Source organism: Bos grunniens, chromosome 4 (assembly GCF_055505025.1).
Source record: "Bos grunniens cultivar Pamir isolate PY7600 chromosome 4, Bosgru_T2T1.0, whole genome shotgun sequence".
Taxonomy (NCBI): Eukaryota; Metazoa; Chordata; class Mammalia; order Artiodactyla; family Bovidae; genus Bos; species Bos grunniens.
Window position 1 is genome coordinate 66,392,501 of NC_141168.1, and position 24,000 is coordinate 66,416,500.

The 24,000-nt window shown below is 36.4% G+C and overlaps 1 protein-coding gene across 50 annotated transcripts in view; it reads left to right on the forward strand.

Annotated features, from left to right (window-relative positions):
* Positions 1-24,000, forward strand: part of FOXP2 (forkhead box P2) — a 665,882-nt gene that overhangs the window by 628,510 nt on the left and 13,372 nt on the right. For all 50 annotated transcript variants that reach the window (XR_015162584.1, XR_015162585.1, XR_015162586.1 and 47 more), the window contains one exon: positions 506-669. Coding sequence is in view for 45 of the 50 variants with exons in the window: in XM_086396670.1 (XP_086252796.1) it covers positions 506-669 (164 nt within the window). In the remaining 5 variants the exon portion in view is untranslated. The remainder of the gene's footprint in view (positions 1-505; positions 670-24,000) is intronic.

The following is a 24,000-nucleotide window of genomic DNA, read 5'->3' on the forward strand; positions in this document are numbered from 1 at the left end:
GATAGAAGCTTTTGCAAATGCATGTGGCTATGCATTAATATTTATCCAGGCTGTCATAAATGATTTCACATCATAGTGTTGGGGAACATGGTGCTTGTGGCAAAAACTTTAAAGTTTAATTATAATATATAATTTTTATGCAGAGGAGGCAAATGTCAGGACTTCTTTATTTTGAGTTAAGTTCTGGTCATTTTTAAAAAGCAGAGCAACTGCTTATATTATCTTGGGGTATTTTGCTTCATGTGAGGACGCTCTTTCATTATATAGGAAGCTGAATGAGAAAGTTTGCTGGGAGAACAGTTGTTTATATTTGAGTGTCACACTTAATTTCCTTGGTGTTGCTGCCACAAGTTGCCAGTTAGGAACCTTTGTCTTTCCCGTACATTTTATTGAAATGCCTTTGAAATACCTGTATCAGAATTGAAAACCAATAGAAGATAGACGTTTTAAAAATTATTTGAAAGGGCATTTCCAAAGTTGTTTTACACCCTCTTCATTTCACTAGGCTGCCTTGGCAGAGAGCAGTTTACCTTTGCTAAGTAACCCCGGGCTGATCAATAACGCCTCCAGCGGCCTGCTGCAGGCTGTCCACGAAGACCTCAATGGTTCCCTGGATCATATCGACAGCAATGGGAACAGCAGCCCAGGCTGCTCGCCTCAGCCGCACATGTAAGTGGGGCTAACAGACTCCATAAGGGGAAGAACCTATACGCCCATGCTTCTAAAATTTAGTAGTCTTCTGAAGTTTTGAATAGTGTAGAAGTAAAAAATACAAATTTAAATGGAGTTAAACTTCACCAGGTTCATGATATTAAAAAGTATATCAGAATTGCTTTTAATACAGCCTTTAGATTCTCTCCAGTGTCCTGTAATGGCTGGACTAGCAGTCCTCTACAAATTCTTAGTGCTACTAACATTCTCTTGGGTGTATAGAAGTGTCTAAGATAAGTCTTCATCTTATGGATCATTATCACAGTTTGGTTTGTATGGTGCAATAAGAATATTCATGATGGAATAAGTTGTCATAATTTTTACTACTATTACAGGTCTCTAAACCATTTATGAACTGTAGTCAAGATATTGCCCGTTTTTATAAACCGTAAAATGCAAAGTTTAACTGTTAGCCACAGTTTACATAGAAGCTAGTAAAGTGTAACTTTTTGCCTGTCTTATAAATCAGTGTAATTACATATTCAACTTTAATTACTGGTGCGTCTGTATTGGCAAGGTTTATATGTTATATTTTATGCAAGACTACGATTCCTATTAATATTTAGCAGCTAACTATATCATTAATTACTCTAAAATCTTTCCCCTACCATCTTTTTAATGGAGCTGAGAGAGTAGATGTATTAAAAATTGATGTATTGTGGATTTCAGAAATGTGTATGACACTTGAAAAAATGCCTGGCCTTATTCAATAAGCCAAGCGTATCAGTTTCTTGTTTACTAAAAAGTATGGACCTCGTTAAAACTTAGAGTTCAGGAGGGAAAATTAGAATCTGAATCCTGAGCAGTTCATTTAGTTAGGATGTATTGTAACTTAACGTCCATACTTCTGAGAGTTAAACATCATGTGCTTCTATTTTCAAGTTATTGAGGTAAGAACAGTACTTTCTCTCATTCTTATATTTTCTTCCCGTATTTTTTCACTAAATATCTAGTCAGAGCCTGAAAGAGAAATACGGTCTTTCCTGGGGCCTATTTCCATTTGGCCTTTCACAGGATATTATTTTGTTGACTTTCTGGACATCTCATTTTGTTTGACATATTAACGTCTTTAAGGTTGTGTGCCTAATTGCTTTATGGCACTTTTACTCTGTCACCTCTGTGAAAAACACACGGTGAACATTAATGTATTTTATCAGGTTCCAAACCATTACTTTTTCAAAATGGAAAAATTTGTCTTTTGAAAGTGTCTTTAGATGTATTAAATAATACAAAAGAAGTAATAAAACTCAAAGTAGAAAGAACGTGAATATATGCTCTTGAGAGTAGCAGCACTCTAACATGAGGAAAGTATACAATCTGACAAAAGTTTTTATATCCCTGCTTTATCCTCTCAGCCATGCAGTGGGTAGCTTGAGACCTTTACTTTCAGCCGTTCTCCTGAGTATGCTAATACTCACTCCCTGTATAAAATGCTAAAACAATAAAACTTTAAAGAGCAAACAAGAGTTAGATCATGTTTTCCCTCTTTAAAAAATACCTATTTCAGACAAATGAAATGTATTTGTAATGAAATTGTTTAAGCTATTGATGCAACTCCTTGAGCTCCTATGTGATCTATAGGGGTTGTTGTGAATTATATGTAAAGAGTATGTAGGGAGGTGGTTTTTAAAACTTGTGCCCAATGATAAGAATATTAACATTAAAAAACTGACTGACTCAATAAAATAGTTCATTAAATGCTGTATTTTAGAACCTGAAATAATAATTGGGCTAAATCACAGCATTGATAGATTAGTAGTAGTTTTTGTTTGTCAATTGCTATTTTTGACTTTTCATTTTATTAAGTTGCACTTTAATTATAAAATATCTCAGAAAAAACAGTGTGTATAAAACAGTATATAAAAATTGAGTAATGTCTGATGTACTGCCACATTTATTGTACATTTTATGCTTGTATGAATTAATGCATGCGAGAAATATTTATGTGTCTTTTCCATACAGAATCAAAGGAAAGCTTCCCTTGGCTTACTGGAAATAGATTCAGAAAAGACAAAAATTGGAGGAAGACTAAATTTTGTCTTTTCCTAAGTTGTATAAATTATAACCATATATTTAATTATCTTGCAGAATATTGGTCAGCATTCTCTCTTTGAATCTGTTTCTGCTGCTGCCATTAACATTTTGTATATTCGATGTCAAATATTATTGATGGAATGTCATTTCAATATTCTATATCTTCATCTTTATAGAGTTTTAAGATGCTTGGAAATAAAGAATGTTAAGGCATTTAATGTACATCAAAGACAAAGAAAAAGTTTTATCTAATTCTCTCATCAAAATTTGGCTGCATATAACTGAATGCACTTCAAAGTTCTTTTAAAATTAGACAGAAGTGAAAGGTTTTTTGTTTGTTTTTTACATTTCAATAGCACAGTCATATGTCCTGAAATGAAATCACGGTATGGTCCTTGTTATTGGTGAGGGGGAGGCGAGGGGTAAATTATGCTGATGCAATTGTTAGCAAGAGGCAGAGAGGCCTAGTATTTGAGCTCTGGTGATAGATTGTGGGGGTTCCAATCCCAGAGTTAGCACTTCATAGCTAAGATTTATTTCTTTCCTCAGCTTTCTCAGCTGAAAGTGAGCTAAGTCCTAATAATATGAACCTCACTGGATTCTTGAAAACGAAATGAGTGCCTGGAACATAATAAATTGTTCCTTGTGTTCCTCATAGTGCTGTGTTCAGAGTTACTGACATATTATTTCTTGTAATACTTCATTATTGCTATAGAGGAGATCATAAACAATATAAAAATATTCTGCATTTCAATACGTTTTTTGTAGGCACTCCATAACTGTGTGGTTACTTTCCTTGATAGTCCCTCTTCTTTTGCTTCCACCTCCTCTTATAATTCATGAAGTAAGCAGATCCCATAAAGTGAAAGAATGTAAGACAGGAGTTTATGGTAGGGAGCACCTTCCTCAGAGTCAGTGAGATAAGAGATGTTTGAGCTAAGATGTAATCTGAGGTTGGAGGCAATGAACAATTCAAATAAAAGAATATCAGCCCAGAGCAAGAACACACGATATCTGTCTGGAGAACAGTGAATATGCAGTTGACCGGAATTTGGAATATGAAAAGGGAAATAGAATTTGGAATATATGAAAGGAGACGAGATCGTTGAGTGCTTTGAAGATCAAGCTATGATGTTTGTTTTAGTCAGTATGGAGCCTGTTAATGTTATGGGCTTGAGTTTCACATAATCAGAGATGTGCTTTAGAATGAGTAATCTGAGAGTGTACTGAGTGAACCATGCCTGAATAAAACTAATGTGAGGCAGGACATTCTGAAGTTGGGAGAGATTCGAAGCAGAAAATGAATCCTTGCAGGATTCAGTATGTGACTTAAGTGCAAGACAGCCTGGGAGGGCAAGGAATCCATGACAAGACAACTGATTGAATGCTGGGGACAAAGAGGACAATTCGGGAAAATCATAGCAACTTTAAGGGCTTCCCTGGTAGCTCAGCTGGTAAGGAATCTGCCTGCCATTCAGGGAACCCAGTTCTATCCCTGACTTGGGAAGATCCGCTGGAGAAGGGAACAGCCACCCATTCCAATATTCTGGCTTGGAGAAATCCATGGTACAGTCCAAGGGGTCACAAAGAGTCAGACACAACTTAGCGCCTTTCACTTTCACTTTCGTAGCAACTTTAAAAGCCCACCAAGAGAGGGCATGAGAGAACAGGCTCGAGGGGAAAAATGGTGATGAGCTCAGCTTACCAAAATGAATAAAGGAGGGGAAAGGGCCTTAGAAAAATTTAAGGTAAAATTAAACAGATAGCTGCAGCATTAGAGAACTGAGGAACTGGATAGAGACCGTTTGGTTAATGTAAATCTAACAGCACCTGTAAGTGTTTTTGTTTGTTTTTTCCTGCTTCAACTCTAAAGATTTGTGTAGAAATGCTTGTTTAAAAATAAGACTGTTTATCACAAAATCATTTCTCACATTCTAGAGGCAGTGCTCAAACAGATAAAGACTGTTGTGTGTGTGGCATTTTAAAGTGTTGGAATTTAGCCTCTGAATACTTTCTCCATTTGAAGAAAAAGCCATTCATTGAACCACTCATGACATATCTGAGAAGATCATGGACAGTGTATAAAAGAATGGTTTAATATTTATGTAAATATCAGTTTATCATGCTTTAATTTTGCACATTCATATTACAGGGAGCCAGTTGCTTCTCTTAATTAGTCTTGTGGGGTTTTTGCTTGGAAGGAGTCACGGCATCTGTTTACACTTACCTTATCAAATCTAGGATGTGTATATTTGTAAATGTTTATCTTTCTAGGTACTATTTGAGAATGTCTTTACATATTTCGATACAGAAATTATAACATTCAATAGTGTGCTGTCAAAGGATGCTTTAGCTCATCTGGATCTACCTATAGTATTAAATAATACCTAAAATATTGATCATTAAAACATTTTTATTAAGACAATAATCAGTATCTTACTTACTGAATCCAAGAATGTAAATGTCCTTAGATTTAGGAAACAGTGAAACAAACTGTTTCTTCACTTAGTCTTTATTCAACTCCAGAATAGTAAAACATAGAGATATTCTCTAAGTTAATAGAAAAGATGTTTTGAAGCTTTACAAGAGTAGAGTAGTTATGGTTTAGTGCTTCTCATAAATTACTTTTAGAGAAAAGGGGGCCAAATTATCATCCATATTCTTCGTTTTGATACTCCATGTTTAACACCTCCTGGCTCTGTGGCTTTTTCCCTTAGACTATCCTAAATGAAGGCTTTTGCCAAACAAGTGCATTTATTTTGCCTTAACTCTTTTGCCTTTCTTCTCTACTTTTTCTGCTTTTCATTGTCCTCTCTTTTCTAAATTCTACCTTTTCTTAAGGGTCTCATCCTAGTTTTCCAGGAGGCTTTCCCAAGTAATTTTGCAGTCAGGACCTACACTCATCTCCATATTTCTGAAGAACTTGTTATGTGTACCAGCATTTGTAACTAGCATAGTGTGTGTGTGTCTGTGTGTGTGATTGTGCACATGCTCATGTGTTCTTGCACACATACATGCTCATTTTACAGTTATCTCTCACTTAATGGAAGATCCCTTAAGGACAGAGACTATGTTTTAGATATATTATAGTATATGAAACCCCTAAGACATTATACCAAACAAAGTAAGCACTCAGTAACCATGTGATACTGATTATAAAGAATCAAATGGGAGGTGACAGTTACTTAAAATGGTTTGATTTCAAGAAGTAATCCCTCCAAAATACAATCCAGGATTCTCTTAAAACTCTGAAGAAGAATAAGAAGAAGAAATTTCAGAAGATGAGATAATTGAATAGAATATTAAGAGTTTTTTTTTGAAATGTTGACAGTACATTTATGATTTTTTAAAAATGTTATTTAGTTAATAGGTATTTTAAAACTGTCCAAAGTTAGGGGAATAGAAAGGGGCAGGTCTTCACTGCATTTGTAATTATCCTCCTAGCCCTTGTTAAATTTTATCTTGTGGAGGGTGAAATGAAAAAGAAAACAAAAATTGTTGAGATTAATACAGTATTAATCAGATGAATGTTCAAGAGAATTTTAGCAGAAAGTAAGACTGGTTAAAGCCAGGTGGAATATTATAGATTTTACCTAATAATTTTTTGAAACTTGTTTTTTTCACTCTTTTCGATTAACTAGAGTTCTAAAATTTATTTTCTACTGCTATTGTAAGAGTTCTAGAGCCATTATGGTCTAAACAAATGTAAAAGACACTTCCAATAAGAATATGAATATCTTTACAATTTATAATATCTTTCCTTCTGCACTTCAGTGCCAATATTCCCTGATTACCTGACTTTCCGGAGTTTTATAGATTATTGGCTTTCCTGGTGGCTCAGATAGTAAAGAATCTGCCTGCAATGCAGGAGACCCATATTTGATCCCTGAATTGGGATGATCCCCTGGAGAAAGGAATGGCTACACATTCCAGTAGTATTGCCTGGAGAAATCCATGGATAGAGGAACCTGGTGGGCTACAGTCCATAGGGTCACAAAGTCAGACACAACTGAGGGACTAACACTTTCACTTTTTCCTATTTTATATCAGTGTTTGCCTCTCATAAAAACTACATGAAGAGTTAAGATTGATGCTGTGTTCAGGCAGAAATAATTTGAACTTACTTTCTTCTCCCTTGTGTTAGACTTAAATGAATGAAAAGAGAAGAAAACATTTGGAGTAGACCTGGAAGGTGAACTCACACTGATAGAATCAATCCATTTCCTGTGTCCTTCCAAACCTGAAGCCAAGAGAAATTTAATGATGTACCCTCCATACTTAGTTCAAGTCAGTTTTTTCTTTTTTATTAAGCAATTGTTTCTCCTCACTCTCAATAAGTTGGCTCAGATTTGCCTTTTCTTTCTCTTGTAAAAATGTTAAATGAAGTTCCCATTTTTATGTTTTCAAATTTTGTTTCTAGAGATCAAAACGAATGTACTTTCTGAGCTGGTTTTGTGTGGAGGGCTCTATGCATAAAGCCTTCCATTGTCATGCAGTTCCCCTTTCTGATTATTAGAGTCTCCTACTGTTGAGTTTTCAGATCATTTCTTATGTGTCATTCTTGAATCCTCTTAGCCTCCATGACATTTCAAAGTTCTATCTGTTAATAGTCTATATTAGTTGCAGGTGATTATTATTGTCTCCCTCTTATTAAAGCAAATATTTGAGGTTGCAAGTTAATGATCTTCAGTATAGATTTCTGTATAGAATGTTAATATGGCTCTTATAAGACTAGAAAATAATTTTGTTGTGTTCTTCGAAGCCAGAACCTCACTCAGGGTAAGGGAATCAAAGGCCACAGCATTCACACAAAAGTATTTTAGTATTATTCCAGGACTTCAATGGAGACCACATCAGTCATTTTATTAACATGTTGAATGCAGATTCTACATACCCCAGAACTTTCTATGCATTACATGTCCCAGTTAGTCATCTTTACAACATCCTCTGCTTCTTGAGAACCTCAGTTCATTGTATAACTCCAATGATAAACTCCAGCCTCTCCTAGCAATAATACTTTGCAACCAAAGATAGCTAAAAGGGACACTGCTAGATGCCAATTATGTAGAACAGTGTTGAAAATCTAATATAAGCTGTGAATTGTCTTGAAACATAATGAAAAAGTTCAAGTATATAATATTACCTTTCTTCCTTCTATTATCTGTGGCTGCCTTAAAATTTAAATTACTATTTGTAGGCATATGTAGAATTTGCAGATCCTACACCTTTGGTTGGTGATATTTTATATAAAATCCCTACAGATCTTAGATCTCTCTGTGGATAAAAGCGTTTAAAATTGGAGTGGCTCTGTATATCAGAGGAAAGCAATTGAAAGTGACTTGAACAAGTGAAATACTCATTGTTTTCATACCTGTTAAGTCTGTACTAGTTTTGCTGATATTTTGAATTTGCATTAAGAACCTCTAAACATAAAAGCATTTTTTCCTTTACATATGTTTTCACAAATGTTTTAATTCATACTTTTTCAGTCATCTTTAATTTTCTTCCTAACATTTCTGGGCCTTATAATTTTCATTCTGTTTTAATTCTTTTTTTTATTTAATCTCTAAACTTTTTTTTTTTATTAACTTTGCTAGTTAGCTTTGAGATCTCTTTCCAAAGTGATTGTATAGAACTTATGACTATGCCAGCTCTTTATCATCTCTCTCTCTTTTTTTTTTAAGCATTACAAGTATGGCTCAGTAACTGCTGTTCTTTTTTACATTATTCTAGTCCCCATATGTGGCACTTACAACTCATTCTAGTTCCTCCTAATAAAAAGATCCTCCCATAGATACAGTGCCTTCAGCTAAAAAGTGCTGTATCCCCACCGTGCCAATTGTGGAAATTTGTGGGTTCCTATAGGGTTTTAAAGGATTTTTATAGAACTATACAGATGGTATCTGACATTTGTGGTATGAATCCCTACAATTTAGGCAAAGAGTGTCAAAAAATTTTTAGCTGACAGTATTGCAGCTTACTGCTTCTGCTTTATATCTAAAGAAGACACTTTGTTAGAAAGTACATCTTCGTTTGCACTAACACTGAGCCTTAGAAATTTCATTTTGCTAAGGGTCAAAAAGTAATTGACTGAATTGTTTAAAAATGAAAATTATTATTCAGTATTAAATTTTTCCCTTCTAGCACCAGGGAAGAATGAAGGGTTTCATATACCCATATGGTATTTTAACTTCAGCTTTTACATAGGGATTAGGGAAGTGGATGTCTTTGGGTGACTATCGGTATTTTATGACTAAAGAATTTGTTATGTAAAGTTGACTATCATTTCAAAATATTACTTATTGTGAAGATAATTTACATAAGATATTGTTTTAATATATGTTAAAATTATATGCATTTTAACTACTTTGGGAGAATTTTAAATTTACCTTTCAGATAAGTACAACATTGTATTTAAAAACTTTGACACCAATAAAACATAGTATAAACCTCTACCTCAGGGTTCCTAAATCCCATAAGCAGTTTCTATGAGTAGGATAGAATTAACAATTTATATAAGCAACCGATGCCCAGATGATTTCACATAACTAGTGGAAGCTAACATTCTTCAGTGTGCTTACCATAATCTTAATGTTTGAGGACTCAAAATGGTGTAACATCAGCAGAGCATGTAAAAGGCAGGAGCAGAAATAATCCTTGGTCACATAATGTTATCTTACTCTTGATAAATTTGCATTTTAAACATTAAATCTCAGGTCCCTTTTATTAATTAGCAGGTCAGAGAAAGACATAATTTACTAGATTTGTAATAAAAGATAAATATTGTTTTTACTCCCTCTTCCATTCTCATGCTAAGAACTAACAGAACATAGCTAAGCACAGTTTGGAGGAAACTAAACATTGAGTCAGTCCTACAGTTTAATTTAAGCAAAAGAATAGCTCCAGCAAAGCAACAGTCTCAGAGATGAGATAGACCTAATCACACAAACCATATGTAATCCTAGGGAAGATATCTGTCAAGATATCCAAGAAACAGCTTTGCAAGGAGCGAGCCGTGGATGGGCAGCATCCCATCAGGGTAGCTTGGCAGAGAAACCAACAGTCCAGGAAAAATGTATGAGCTATGTCAGGGAGGACTGGCCAGAGCCGTAGTGCACATCCAGGACTTTGAAGTCCTGATCTTCAAGGAACCAGAACCCACATTATCAAAGAGGAATTAGAGAGAAATAGGAGCATATACTTTGTGTACCATATACTCATCCTGACATTTCTGACTGAAACTTGGTCCAAGGAACAAGGCAAAAACAGTTTTTAGATAAATGTTCAAAGGACTTATGAAGCAGCATCAAAGCTGACTTAATGGTCAAATGATAAGATATAATTTAAATTTTCTTTTATTTCTCTGGCTAGCACATTAGAAATATAAAGGTCCTTTAGACCTATACTTGAATGTTTATTTTTTTAATATAAATTTATTTATTTTAATTGGAGGCTAATTATTTTACTTGAATGCTTATTGAAAGCTGCCACTTATGAGACACAAAATGGAAGGATACGAGTTGCATCTCAATGGGCAACTATTTTGATTCTGAGATTAGATGTGATATACTTGGTCTCCTCAATGATCAAAGTAACTACATTTGTATTTTCATTTTATTACAGCTGTTCTGATCACATCCATTACTCTTATAAATCACATAACATGGTAAATCTTAAAGAATTTAGTTGTGTTTTTTAATCATCACTACAGCAAAACTATCTGAACTCATTTGGGAATAAGCCTCCAAATCATATAAAATCCAGTTTCTTTAAACAGTGTTGCATAAATTTTGACAAATTACAGTAAAATATTGAAGGTAAAGGGAAGAAATCTTAGGGAAATTTCATATACATATATATATATACATTTGATTTATAAAATTATGTTTCATTAACCTTAATCTGCCTTTTTATTATATTTCTTAGAACTTCTATTGACTTAAAATGGAACTTTGGAACTCTACCTTGGGGTCAAATCTTTTGGGATGTAGAATAGAATTATAAACTGCATCCTAAGTATGGCAATATAGCTTATGAGAGAAAATGTTATTACGTTTATAAGAAAACAACACTCCTTTGCAATCTAACACTAAATGGCAATATAGAATATGGGAGTTATAAGATTTATTAAATATATTAGTATTAACATTGTATTCTGACTTCAAGATGAAAATTAAAATTTCTTTAGCTGTTTATCCTTAGCCATAGTGAAAAGACATGAGAAATTTGGTAGGGCATTTTCTAATTATATTCCGAATAAAGCAAACTAAACAAGATATATATGGAAAAGGAAATCACTTGTTCACTCCAATTTTTCTATCCTCTTTTAATGGCAGTACATTTCTGAGAGGAGGAATATTTTCATTTTCATCCAGAAATAAGCAGGATTTTTATTTGTTGAACCAGGATGAGGTTTGGGTACTGTTCTAATGGCAACTATGTGCAAACATCCAAATAAAAGGAAAGTCAGTTATTTCAATATAAAAATGTTTAATGTTATTTAAAGAGAAAACAGTCCTGAAAAATAATAAAATTGGAAAAATATTAAGTCATGGTAGTAAAGATCTGTTTTATAAGTTCTTGATTGATAAAATAAGAGCTAATTTATCATTTCTAGTTGTTTTTAATTATCCGATCTTCTTATTCACTTCTGTACATAAGAGAATTAAATCTTTCTCTAATGTGTGCTTCAATTTGGAATTTAAAAGTCTAGATTTTAGTAGAGGATATCAGGATTATTATATCAGAAGAATAAAACCATAAGCCTAGATAACCACGATGGGTGTGGTCACTCAGAGCCAGAAACCCTGGTCTGTGAAGTCAAGTGGGCCTTAGGAAACATTAGTAAGAACAAAGCTAGTTGAGGTGATGGAATTCCAGCTGAGATATTTCAAGTCTTAAAAGATGATGCCGTTAAAGTGCTGCACTCAGTATGTCAGCAAATTTGGAAAACTCAGCAGTGGCCACAGGACTGGAAAGGTCAGTTTTCATTCCTGTCCCAAAGATGGGCAATGCCAAAGAATGTTCAAACTGCCCTCCAATTGCACTAATTGGATGCTAAACATGCTAGTTAAGGTAATGCTGAAAAGCCTTCAAGCTAGGCTTTGGCAGTTATGTGAACCAAGAACTTCCAGATGTACAAACTGGGTTTATAAAAGGCAGAGGAACCAGAGATCAGATTTCCAACATTTGTTGAATCATAGAGAAATCAAGGGAACTCCAGAGTAAATCTAATTTTGCTTCCTTGACTATGAGAAAGCCTTTGACTCTGTGGATCACAACAAACTGTGAAAAGTTCTTAAAGAGATGGGAATACCAGACCACCTTGTCTGTCCCCTGAGAAATCTATATGTCAAGAAACAACAGTTGGAACTGGACATACAATAACTGACTGGTTCAAAATTGAGGAAGGAGTATGAAAAGACTGTGTATTGTCACCCTACTTATTTGACTTATATACAGAGAACATTGTGCAAAATGCTGGGCTGGATAAATCACAAGGTGGAATCAAGATTGCCGGGAGAAATATCAACAACCTCAGATATGTAGATGATCCCACTCTAATGGCAGACAGCAATGAGGAACTAAAGAGCCTCTTGATAAGGGGGAAGGAGAGTGAAAAAACTGGTTTGAAACTCAACATTCAGAAAACTAAGATCATGGCATCTGGTTCCATCACTTCATGGGGAATAGAAGGGGAAAAGTGGAAGCAATGATGGATTTTATTTTCTTGGGCTCCAAAATCACTACAGATAGTGATTGCAGCCATGAAAGTATAAAATGCTTGCTCCTTGGAAGGAAAGCTATGACAAAACTAGACGGTGTATTAAAAAGCAAAGACATCACTTTCCCATCAAAAGTCCATACACTGAAAGCTTTATTTTTCCAGTAGTCATGTATAGAAATGAGACTTGGACCATAAAGAAGGCTGAGCACTGAAAAACTGTTTTTTTCTTATTGTGGTGCTGGAGAAGACTCTTGAGAGTCCCCTGAACTGCAGGGAGATCAAACCAGTCAATCCTAAAGGAAATCGACCCCAAATATTCACTGAAAGGACTGATGCTAAAGCTGAATTTCCAATACATTGGCCACTTGGTACAAAAGAGACAACTCACTGGAAAAGACCCTGATGGTGGGAAAGAGTGAAGGTGAAAGGAGAAGGAGCTGCAGAGGATGAGATGGTTAGATAGCATCACCAACTCAAAGGACATGAATTTGAGTAAACTCCGGGAGATAGTAAAGGAAAGGGGAGCCTGGCATGCTGGCAGTCTATGAGGTCACGAAGAGTCAGACACAACTTAGCAACTGAACAACAAGTATTTTCTTTATGACTGTATAAATAATTTTAGTTATTTAATTACTCATGTTAGCCTAAGATCAACTCTCATTTTAAAAAGTACTTCCAAAACATTTTCTTTAAAAAGAAAGCTTTTCCATTTAAAACTTTAGTTACATTTATTAGCTTATTTCTGTGATATGTTAAACTAAAATACTTTCTAAATAAAACATTATTCTAGAAGTTGCAAACATTTAAGAAACATGAATTGTTTCTCATTTCAACTTGACTTTATTCTAATGGAGATAACTAAACTTGCCATTTTTATAAATCTACCATTAAATTCCAAATATAATTAGATAATTTCCTTGTACATATACTAGAAGGAAAGTAAAATTGAATTTCCACAATCTCCATTTTTCATATGCTTTCTAAATGAGATCAGTTATTTCACCAGTTTCCCTGTGAAACTTCTTTTTTGGGGAAAAAAAAATGACTTCCTAAAAATGTTTTATTTGGGGGCTTCCCTTGTGGCTCAGACGGTAAGGTGTCTGCCTACAGTGCGGGAGGCCCGGGTTCAATCCCTGGGTCGGGAAGATCCTCTGGAGAAGGAAATGGCAACCCGCTCCAGTACTCTTGCCTAGAAAATCCCATGGACAGAGGAACTCAGTAGGCTACAGTCCATGGGGTCGCAAAGAGTCACAACTGAGCAATTTCACTTCCCTTCACTTCTAGTAACTCATTGGTAAGGAATCTGCCTGCCAGTGCAGGAGACATGGGTTTGATCCCTGATCTGGGAAGATCCCACATGTCATGGAGCAGCTAAGCCTGTGCGTGGCAACTTTGAGCCTGTACGCTCAAGCTGGGAAGCGACAACCACTGAGCCCATGGTGAAGCAACTACTGAATGCTGCACACCCTAGAGCCCGTGCTCCACAACAATAAGGCCTCCACAGTGAGCCCTCATACAGCAACTAGAGAGTAGCTCCTACTCTATGCAACTAGAGAAAAGCACTCTCAGCAACAAAGTCCCAGCACAGACAAAAATGCATAAATAAATAAAGTTTTATTTGCAGTGGTTATATCTTCCAAGATGTTGTTGTTTTTAGTTGCTAAGTCATGTCTGACTCTTCTGCAACCCTGTGAACTGTAGCCCACCAGGCTCCTCTGTTCTTGAGATTTCCCAGGCAAGAACACTGGAGTGGATTACCATTTCCTTCTCCAGGGAATCTTCCTGACCCAGGGATTGATCCTGTGCTGTGCTGGGCTTAGTTGCTCAGTCATGTCCAACTGTTGGCAACTCCATGGACTGTAGCCTGCCATGTTCCTCTGTCCATGGGGATTCTCCAGGCAAGAATAATGGAGTGGGTTTCCAGGCCCTCCTCCAAGGGATCTTCCCAACCCAGAGATTGAACCCAGGTCTCCCGCATTGTAGGTGCATTCTTCACCATTTGACCCACCAGGGAAGCCTTGGATTGATCCTATGTATCCTGTGTTGCAGGCAAGCAGACTGTATAAGCCACCAGGAAAGCCATCTTGTAAGATACCTACTCAAAAATAACAAAGAAAACCAAAAACTGAGCCTCATGAAACTAAATCTTCCATTTTAATAAAGGGATCTGTGTTTATAGTTTGGAATCCATTTTACATTTTCAAAACAATATTTATATAGTAAGCATGAAGCTTTTGCCATTAGCAAATTTGAACATATTGAATAAAAATTTATTCAAACACATGAAATTATAAAATGTTAATCATACACATTGATTTTTAAATGCTTATAGTGATTATCATTATTTATTCAACAGTTTTGTGTCAAGTACTGAATAGACATTCTAGATAGTTAACAGGAAATCTCATCTTCTCTATTTCCTTTTAACTACAAAATTTTTGATGCTATTTTTTAGGTCAAAAACCTATGCAAGTCAATGGAAGTGTTCAGTTCAGTTCAGTCGCTCAGTCGTGTCCAACTCTTTGCAACCCCATGAATCGCAGCACGCCAGGCCTCCCTGTCCATCACCAACTCCCGGAGTTCACTCAGACTCACAGCCATCGAGTCAGTGATGCCATCCAGCCATCTCATCCTTCGTCGTCCCCTTTTCCTCCTGCCCCCAATCCCTCCCAGCATCAGAGTCTTTTCCAATGAGTCAACTCTTCGCATGAGGTGACCAAAGTACTGGAGTTTCAGCTTTAGCATCATTCCTTCCAAAGAATCCCAGGGCTGATCTCCTTCAGAATGGACTGGTTGGATCTATAGCAATACTCAGTCTGTTCTGATATTTTTAAGTGCTGTTAATCAATAATTAAGATATAACGATATATAAGAAATAAAGGAGAATTTGTATGATTGTAAACATTTTCTTTTAGAGTTAATCAATATATCACATGTAGGTTAAAGGTAAATTAAGTAGAAGTATCAAGAAAGGATTCCCTGGTAGCTCAGACGGTGAAGATTCTGCCCGCAATGTGGGAGAACCGAGTTCAATCCCTGGGTTGGGAAGATCCCCTGGAGAAGGAAATGGCAACCCACCTCAGTATTCTTGCCTGGAAAATCCCATGGACAGAGGAGCCTGGTGGGCTTCACTCCATAGGGTCACAAAGAGTCGGACACGACTGAGCAACTTCACTTTCACTTTCTTTCAACTGTCAAGAAACCTAAAAGTCAAGAACTTGAACAAATTGGTATAGAACAGGACATAGATGTGTGATTTAGGGCTACACGTATTTGCAAACATTCAGTATATTTCTCAGAGGACTTTATGTAAAAATTCATTTTACTAGGTAAAGGTTACCATATTGGGCCAAGTAAAATTATGTTCCATAGTAAAACTGAAGGATGAAGCCCTTAATTCTATTTCTGAGGATACTGTTTGAGTATTATCCAGGGAATAACATTTTTTATACTAATGATCTGCAGTTAGTAATAGAAGCATGTTCTGTCTTTCAGGTATGCTAGGGCAGGGAAAAAGAATAAGAATTGCTCATAGGATTTGTTTAAAGATGTATCATATCTCTTTGTAAAAAGATATTGATTACCCTTTTTCAATAGGCATACATTATTTAATGTATTAAGATTTTTCTCAAACAACGAGGATTATCTGAAGAAAAGACTTAAGTGGATTTCCTAAAATGAATACAGCACATAAAAACAACTTTACCTAGTCTTACCTTTAGTCTTGACTTGTGTTTGGTAAAATTGACTTAACATTGCCTAAAATTTGTGCATGTTATACAGATGAGCCAGCAATTGTAAGTTTTTCTTCACAGCATTTGTTGACATCTGTTATAACATTTAAGACTTAAAATTTCCATCATTAGTTTCATAGTATTAAGAGATACTGTAAGGCCCAGTCAAATTTACATTGTCACTGAATTTCTCATAAGTGATAACATGGTATAAGTATTTAAATCATTACATTTTACACTATCTAAATAAATATCACTGTGATTCTACAGTCTAATATCTATTGTCTTAAACATGTTTTAAACATAGTTTCAAAGAACTTTATTCATAGTGCTTTTTTATTTCAAGGAAAAAAAACGAACAGTTCATAAGGTCTTTTACTTAAGCTTAAATAAAAAATGAGGACAATTTACATCCTTCTAGAGAATATACAGTGTTAACTCAATCTAAAATGGTAAATTCTTCCATTATAATTTGACTCTGCTGTAGGATGGTGGCAACAATAACATTTCTTCTGCCCTTCCTTGGTGCCTTGGGTACTTATAAATTTCACAACTAGAAGACCAACACTTCTTTAGGAAACACAGAAGTCTATTAATGTAGCTATTCCTCTCTCTGTGTTTTTGGTATGTACTATTATGGCAGTGGGCTGTAACACTGAGCAATTAAACTGCCATGTAAAAATCAACTGCTACTTTGCATTTCCTTATAATAGTGGCTTGAAAGAAACAGAGATGAGTTTCATTCATTCAAGTTCAATAAGCGTTTATTGAGCACCTATTATGAGCAACATATTCTGTTGAAACTGGCAGATGATCTGTAATCTCCAGAGAGCTAGAACTCTAATTGAGAGATGGACATGTGCATAGACAATGAGAGAGTCCAAGTAAAGGAAGAAAAAGAGTGATAACCAAATTGCAAACCCAGACTTGAGTACATATGCACATGGAGAATCGTAGAAGTCTTCATGGAGGGTATAGCTTTGGGTGATGCTTCATATGAAATAGATTTTTAGGTTGGACTTTATGAAGTTATTGATATTTGACTATTTTTTGCCTACAGAAATATCAGTCTTGAGCTTTTCAACCTAGCATTAAGCAGAGATGAGGAAAGAGAAAATAGATACAAATGATTGAGGATGAGCAAAGGTGACTAAGGATTAAAGCATGAATCTCATTCAGAGAATAGATCATTCTTTTGTCTAATCATAGGTAATCTGCCTAGAGAGGAACACACCTGCAGGATGGGACTGGACAGGGATTTGGGAGATGTGTCCTAGAGTTCATTAATCTCCAAGCTGATAATAGGGTTGGGGCATTGAAAAGTGCACCAATTATTTGGAGGTCCTTAGCATGATCCTTGGTGGGCTGCTGTCTATGGGGTCGCACAGAGTCGGACACAACTGAAGCGACTTAGCAGCAGCAGCAGCAGCAGCATGATCCTTGAGGTACATGTTACCTACTTTTTACTTCTTTTCTTCTTTGCTACTCACCTCTGAAAATACTGTATTTTTAACTTGAGAACGTGTCCACACTTTATGCTATTATCCTTCAATAGCCAGTTTTAAGGTATATTTTTCTTTAAGATGACATAGACTAAAAATTTTAAATAAGTACAATTTCCAGAGATTAAGTATCAGCAGACTTTATGAGTGTGGCAAGTGCTAGTGGTTAAGCATAATGAGGACTGTAGAGAAATTTGTTTTAGTATATTCCCATCTTCTCCTTTCTGATATCCAAGAATTCTGGGATGCACTTTTCCTCTTTCTTGAGCAGTTAAAACAACAAATATAAAGATTTGTCAAAGTTAACTATGAGTTATGAATAGTCATCATCTATTTTAACTTTTAGAATTTTTTGACAGAGGTTTAGGCTCTTCTGTCTTCTTGGTAGGGCTTTCCAGGTGGCTCCGTGGTAAAGAATTTGCCTGCCAAGCAGGAGACACAGGAAACGTGGCCTTGATCCCTGGGTGGAGAAAGAAGATCCCCTGAAGGAGGAAATGCCACCCCACTCCGGTATCCCTGCCTGGGAAGTCCCATGTAGGGAGGAGCCTGGCAGGCTCCAGCCCATGGGGTTGCAAAAGAGGTGGACATGACTTGGTGACTAAACAGCAACACTATTCTTGGTAGTGTATAAAGGGAACTGTTTCACATACGGGTAAATTTAAAATCAATACAGACAAGACTGTTTCGTCCATAGCTGATAGCCTAAATTCTTCACTTCTCTCCACATTTTCTAATCCTTCTACCTTAGTCCTGACCATCATGACCTTAATTATACTGTTGTAGTTATAGTAGGCTCCTGGGCTTCCCAGGTGGCGCTAGTGGTAAAGAACCCACCAGCCAATGCAGGAGACATAAAAGATACCGGTTTGATGCCTGGGTTGGGAAGATCCCCTGGAGGAGGGCATGGCAACCCATCCAGTAATCTTGCCTGGAAAATCTCATGGACAGAGGAGACTGGTGAACTATAGTCCATATGGTTGCAAAGAGTCTGACACCACTGAAGTGACTTAACACACACACAGTAGGCTCCTAACTAGTCACCTTAGCTCCAGTGGCCTACATTCAATCTACCCTTTGCAAATTAATCCTCCTAAATTCTGTCTTTTCACTGCCATGCTCAAAAAACATCAGTACCCCTTCAGCTGGCAAAGAATAAATTTTAAACTCCACAAATGCAACTCAAGGGCTCTTTGCCATCTGACCTTATTCTACTTTCTAACATATTTATTTATTACCAACTCTCTGTTCTTCATGGCCTCATACCCACTCTTAGGGTTCCCACAACACATCTACAGTATAAGTGACAGTATTAGTCACTCAGTCATGTCCAACTCTTTATGACCCCATAGACTGTAGCCTGCCAGGCTCCTCTGTCTAAGGGATTTCCTAGGCAAGAATACTGGAATGGGTAGCCATTCCCTTCTCCAGGGGATCTTCCCCACCTGGCTATCAAACCTGGGTCTCCTGCATTACAGGCAGATTCTTTACCATCTGAGCCACTAGGGAAACACATGTAAAATTCTCTGTTTTTCCCATTTCTACTCAGAATGCACTTTTCCTCAATTCTGCATACTGGATATTTTAAAATATTTTAAAGTCTACCTGAAGTGACACATTTTTCCATCATAGATCATTGACTGATTGCATTGCCAGAATTTATCTCCGCTCTTTCATAATACTTTGTATGTATAGTATAGATCACACTCTGCTTAGTATCAAAGTTACTTATGTGTATGTCTTACTTTCTCTATTAGACTAAAAACTCTACAAGAACAGGAACCTTTGTCCATATCAGCCCCTAAATCTGTGTGTGTGTTAGTCGCTCAGTCCAACTCTTTGCGATCCCATGGACTGTAGCTCTCCAGGCTTCTCTGTCCATGGAATTCTCCAGGCAAGAATACTGGAGTGGATTGCCATTCCCTTCTCCAGGGGATCTTCCCAGCCCAGGGATCGAACCCAAGTCTCCCACATTGCAGGCAGATTCTTTACTGTCTGAGCCACCAGGGAAGCCCTGGATCCATAGCTTGCAAATAATGTTTATTGAGTTGATTGTTTCACTTCTAACAGGAAGTGGGGTTCATCCTTCTAGAAGTACTTCCATTTCAGTTATTGGTGGTCAACCTCTCTGTCAGGAAATAATAACAGACTTTATATCTCTTCATCACTAAATACATTCCCTCCAATTATCTAAGGAGGTTTCAAATAGCTTTCTGATTCTCCCAAATGTAAATTATGTCAAATTGTTCAGTCGCTCAGTCGTGTCCAACTCTAATGCGACCCTAAGGATTGCAGCACACCAGGCTTCCCTGTCCTTCACCATCTCCCAGAACTTGCTCAAACTCATGTCCATCGAGTCAGTGATGCCATCCAACCATCTCATCCTTGTCATCCCCTTCTTCGCCTACCTTCAGTCTTTCCCAGCATCAGGGTCTTTTCCAATGAGTTGGGTCTTGGCATCATGTGGCCAAAGTATTGGAGCCTCAGCCTCGACATCAGTCCCTCTGATGAATATTCAGAATTGATTTCCTTTAAGATTGACTGATTCGATCTCCTTGCAGTCCAAGGGACTCTCAAGAGTCTTTTCCAACACCTCAGTTCAAAAGCATCAATTCTTAAGCACTCAGCCTTCTTTGTGGTCCAACTCCCACATCCATACATGACTACTGTGTCAAATTAGGAGGTTGACTGTTTCTTCTTAAAGCAAGTAATTTAAATCATTGCTTTTCTGTAGTAAACTGTAGGTAGTGGACTTGGAATAGTTGAATTGGAAATCTTGTGTTTTGTGGACAGAACAGTTTTTAAACTGTTCACAATGAATTCCTTGATTCCAGTTTAAATGAATGCTCATTATCTACCAAACGGGTAATTTGCTTTAAAATCAAAGATGAAGTTACTTCAAATCTGCTTAAGGTATAGGACATATTTTATAAGGCTTAGAAGAACTACTAAAGTCACTATCCAGGTAAGTGTGTCTACCTGATGTCTGTGCCCTTCTGTGCCAGAAATTTGTACTCTTGTCTGATAACCTAAATGCCAGGTATGTATTATGTACCAAATGAAGACTATAAAGAGCAGTGGAGATTATCCAATCCAGACTTCCTAGACTCTTGCCTTAAGATATATTAAAAATAAGTCTATTTATTATCCTTTATTCAAGATCTCACAAATGAGATAATAAAAAGCCAATTATTCTACTGGTTGTTTTCTTTTTGTTCATAAGTTAAAAAAAAAAAGTCCTCAGTTTCCAATGTAATCATCTGTCTTACTCCTAGAAACAACAGATTCTATTTGTTCAAAGTGGCTTTGCCTTTACTTATTATTAAGGGCTGTATTAAGGACCACAGCTTAATCTATAAGATACCTCAGAATCATAACTGACCGGAGTCTTGCATAAATTTCCAGTTGGGAAGGAAAAATGGCATGATGGATATCCAGGCCATCCAGAATAGATCTTTTTCAGACCCAGAAAGAGTTTTATTACCGGGCTAGATGGTAAGAATTTCTCGTTTGTCCATCTGAACTTATCTTTCTTTACTGTCTTTAATGAATTCCATTAGGAATATATATATGCCTTGGGATTCTGCTTATAGGCACATAATCTCTCCCAGCTGTTAACTCCTCCAGTATCACTTATTGCTGTCCCTCTTGGAACACTTATGGGGCAGTCATGTACATTTTGAGTATATATTTATCCCATACCAGACTGCAGCTTCTTTGATAGATGATTAAATGCCCCACAGCACCTTATATCTAAAGGGTACACAATAAACTTGTGTTAATCACTGGCAATAGGAGATAATGGTAATATGTTATTGGCTTGTCCCGTCAAAGTGAAATTGATGTTCTTTATGTCTTTAAGGACACAGGGGACTTGACTCAATCCATAGCATAATGGAACTTTTGGCAGAAAATTTATTTTGGATAAGGCTTATATTTATTGTTATATCTCTTAAAATGTTCAGATTTTAGTCAATTTTGAACACATCTATTTGAGGTTTCTCCAGATGAATATATAGTATCAAACCTCATAAACCCCAATGTATATAGCACATATGGTGTAGGCTTGGACCATTCAATGCATGTATGTCAAGGATTTTAATGACAAGTTAATGATGAGGCCTGAGATGGATGGCTGAGGAGAGGAAGTGCGTGGGGTGCTGGCCAGCAAACACTTCAGAAGTGGTCCTTCCAGTATGAAATTTGCTTTCCTCTGTTGATTGGAAAATAATCAGAGACATGACCTGAAATTTTGATTTAGTGCTTTAGTCTTCAAGAATGTATTTGTAAATAGTTCTTTGGAATAATTGCAGTAATATGTGGTGTTATTTTGTTCTTTTTAGTATTAAATGTACTTTTAAGTGTAGCTAGTCATTCCTTTCGGAGAAGGTGATGGCACCCCACTCCAGTACTCTTGCCTGGAAAATCCCATGGACGGAGGAGCCTGGTAGGCTGCAGTCCATGGGGTTGCGAAGAGTCAGTCAGACACGACTGAGTGACTTCACTTTCACTTTTCACTTTCATGCATTGGAGAAGGAAATGGCAAGCCACTCCAGTGTTCTTGCCTGGAGAATCCCAGGGACGGGGGAGCCTGGTGGGCTGCCGTCTATGGGGTCGCACAGAGTTGCACATGACGAAGCAACTTAGCAGCAGTAGCAGTCATTACTGTAATAACCCTAATATTTGGCATTTGGTATGTGGGGCACAAATATCTTTGTTTTAAGTCTCTTATAAGACAGTAATAGAAGTCTGAATTTATAGAAGGGCTAAAATAGTTTTAGAGCTAATTATGTTCATACAAACGCAGGAGAAGTGAGTCTGCAGGTTTGATCCCTGGGTCAGGAAGATCTCTTGGAAAAGGAAATGGCAACCCACTCCAGTATTCTTGCCTAGGAAATCCCATGGACAAAGGAGCCCAGTGGGCTACAGTCCACGGGGTCACAAGGAGTCAGACACCTCTTAGCAACTAAATAACAATTGTTTAAAAGTAAATAATGTATTTATACTATAACTTCTTCCAAGAAAGAATTTAAGATTGTAATTATATCATGGCTGTATCTGACATTGATCTCTTATGACCCAGTCACTCTTTGAAGTGTTTTACATATACAAAAAAAGTGTTTATTCCTCATAACTACTATGTAAAGTAGGTACTTTACTATCTCTGCTTTATATATAAAGAAACAAAGGTACAGAGACATTAAGTAACTTCCTCAAGGTCACACAGCTAGGAAGTAAAGGAGCCAGGATTTAAGTCCAAGCATCTTATCCTCAAAGCTCTTTGAATTCTTAAGTACTGTACTGTGAACCACTTAACCACTGCTGCATGACTAAAGATTATAAATGAGGTGCCTAAATTATTCAGGATTACTTTATGCTACACTTACAAGCTAATCAAAATAGTAAATACATAGAAATCATAAAAATTATTGTATTAAATTATACACTGTTAATTAAAAACCTTTAAATGAGTCAACTGGAGAAGAGGGTATGTAAGGAAGAACTGGTAAGCACAGCATAGACAGGAAGTTATTTAAAGGGTTCCCTTTATTTTATTTGAATTGTTTTTGGTGAAGGAGAGCATTTTTCCTAGAAGAAAATCGAATTATTCTATAATGGTGTAACACAAGATACTCTGAAGAATTTGGAAAAGTGAACACTACAGAGATAGCCACTTTTTTCCCAGAGATAAATTAAATGCTCCTCATATCCTGTAATGAGAGGAAGAAGAGAAAGATAGTGCTAATGGCCCCAAAGGAGACTCATTTCTGACTCATTCTACAACCTACCAAAGGCATGTAGTTTCTTTGGGGTCCATTTCTTTTGAATTGCATTACAAGACAAGTGAAAACATGGAGCTTTCTGAGATCCAAAAGTGAGAAATAAATGGAGATAATCATGATACATTTTTTTTTTAATTGAAGAGGATTCCACCAATGGCTAGCTTTTAATCAGTTTTATTCCCTGTGAATGCTTAAATTTCTTCAATTTTTTATTTATTTTTTTAGACATTGTATTGGTGGCAATCCAATATTTTTAAGAACTGAGCATCCATAATTATTGGTTCTGATTTTAGTGTATCTTAGTAAATGAGCAGTCTAACACTGTAGCCTAAAGGGAAAATTTCATTTTCATATTTTTCAGCTCTGGTACCTTGTTCACAAACTAATTCTGAGCAAAAAGATTCCAAGAATACATAATTCCAGAGAGAAAGTTTCTCTTTCATAGTTAAATACAAATGAAACTCTTATTGCCTTGATGGTACATCATTTATTCAACTAACACATTTTTACTA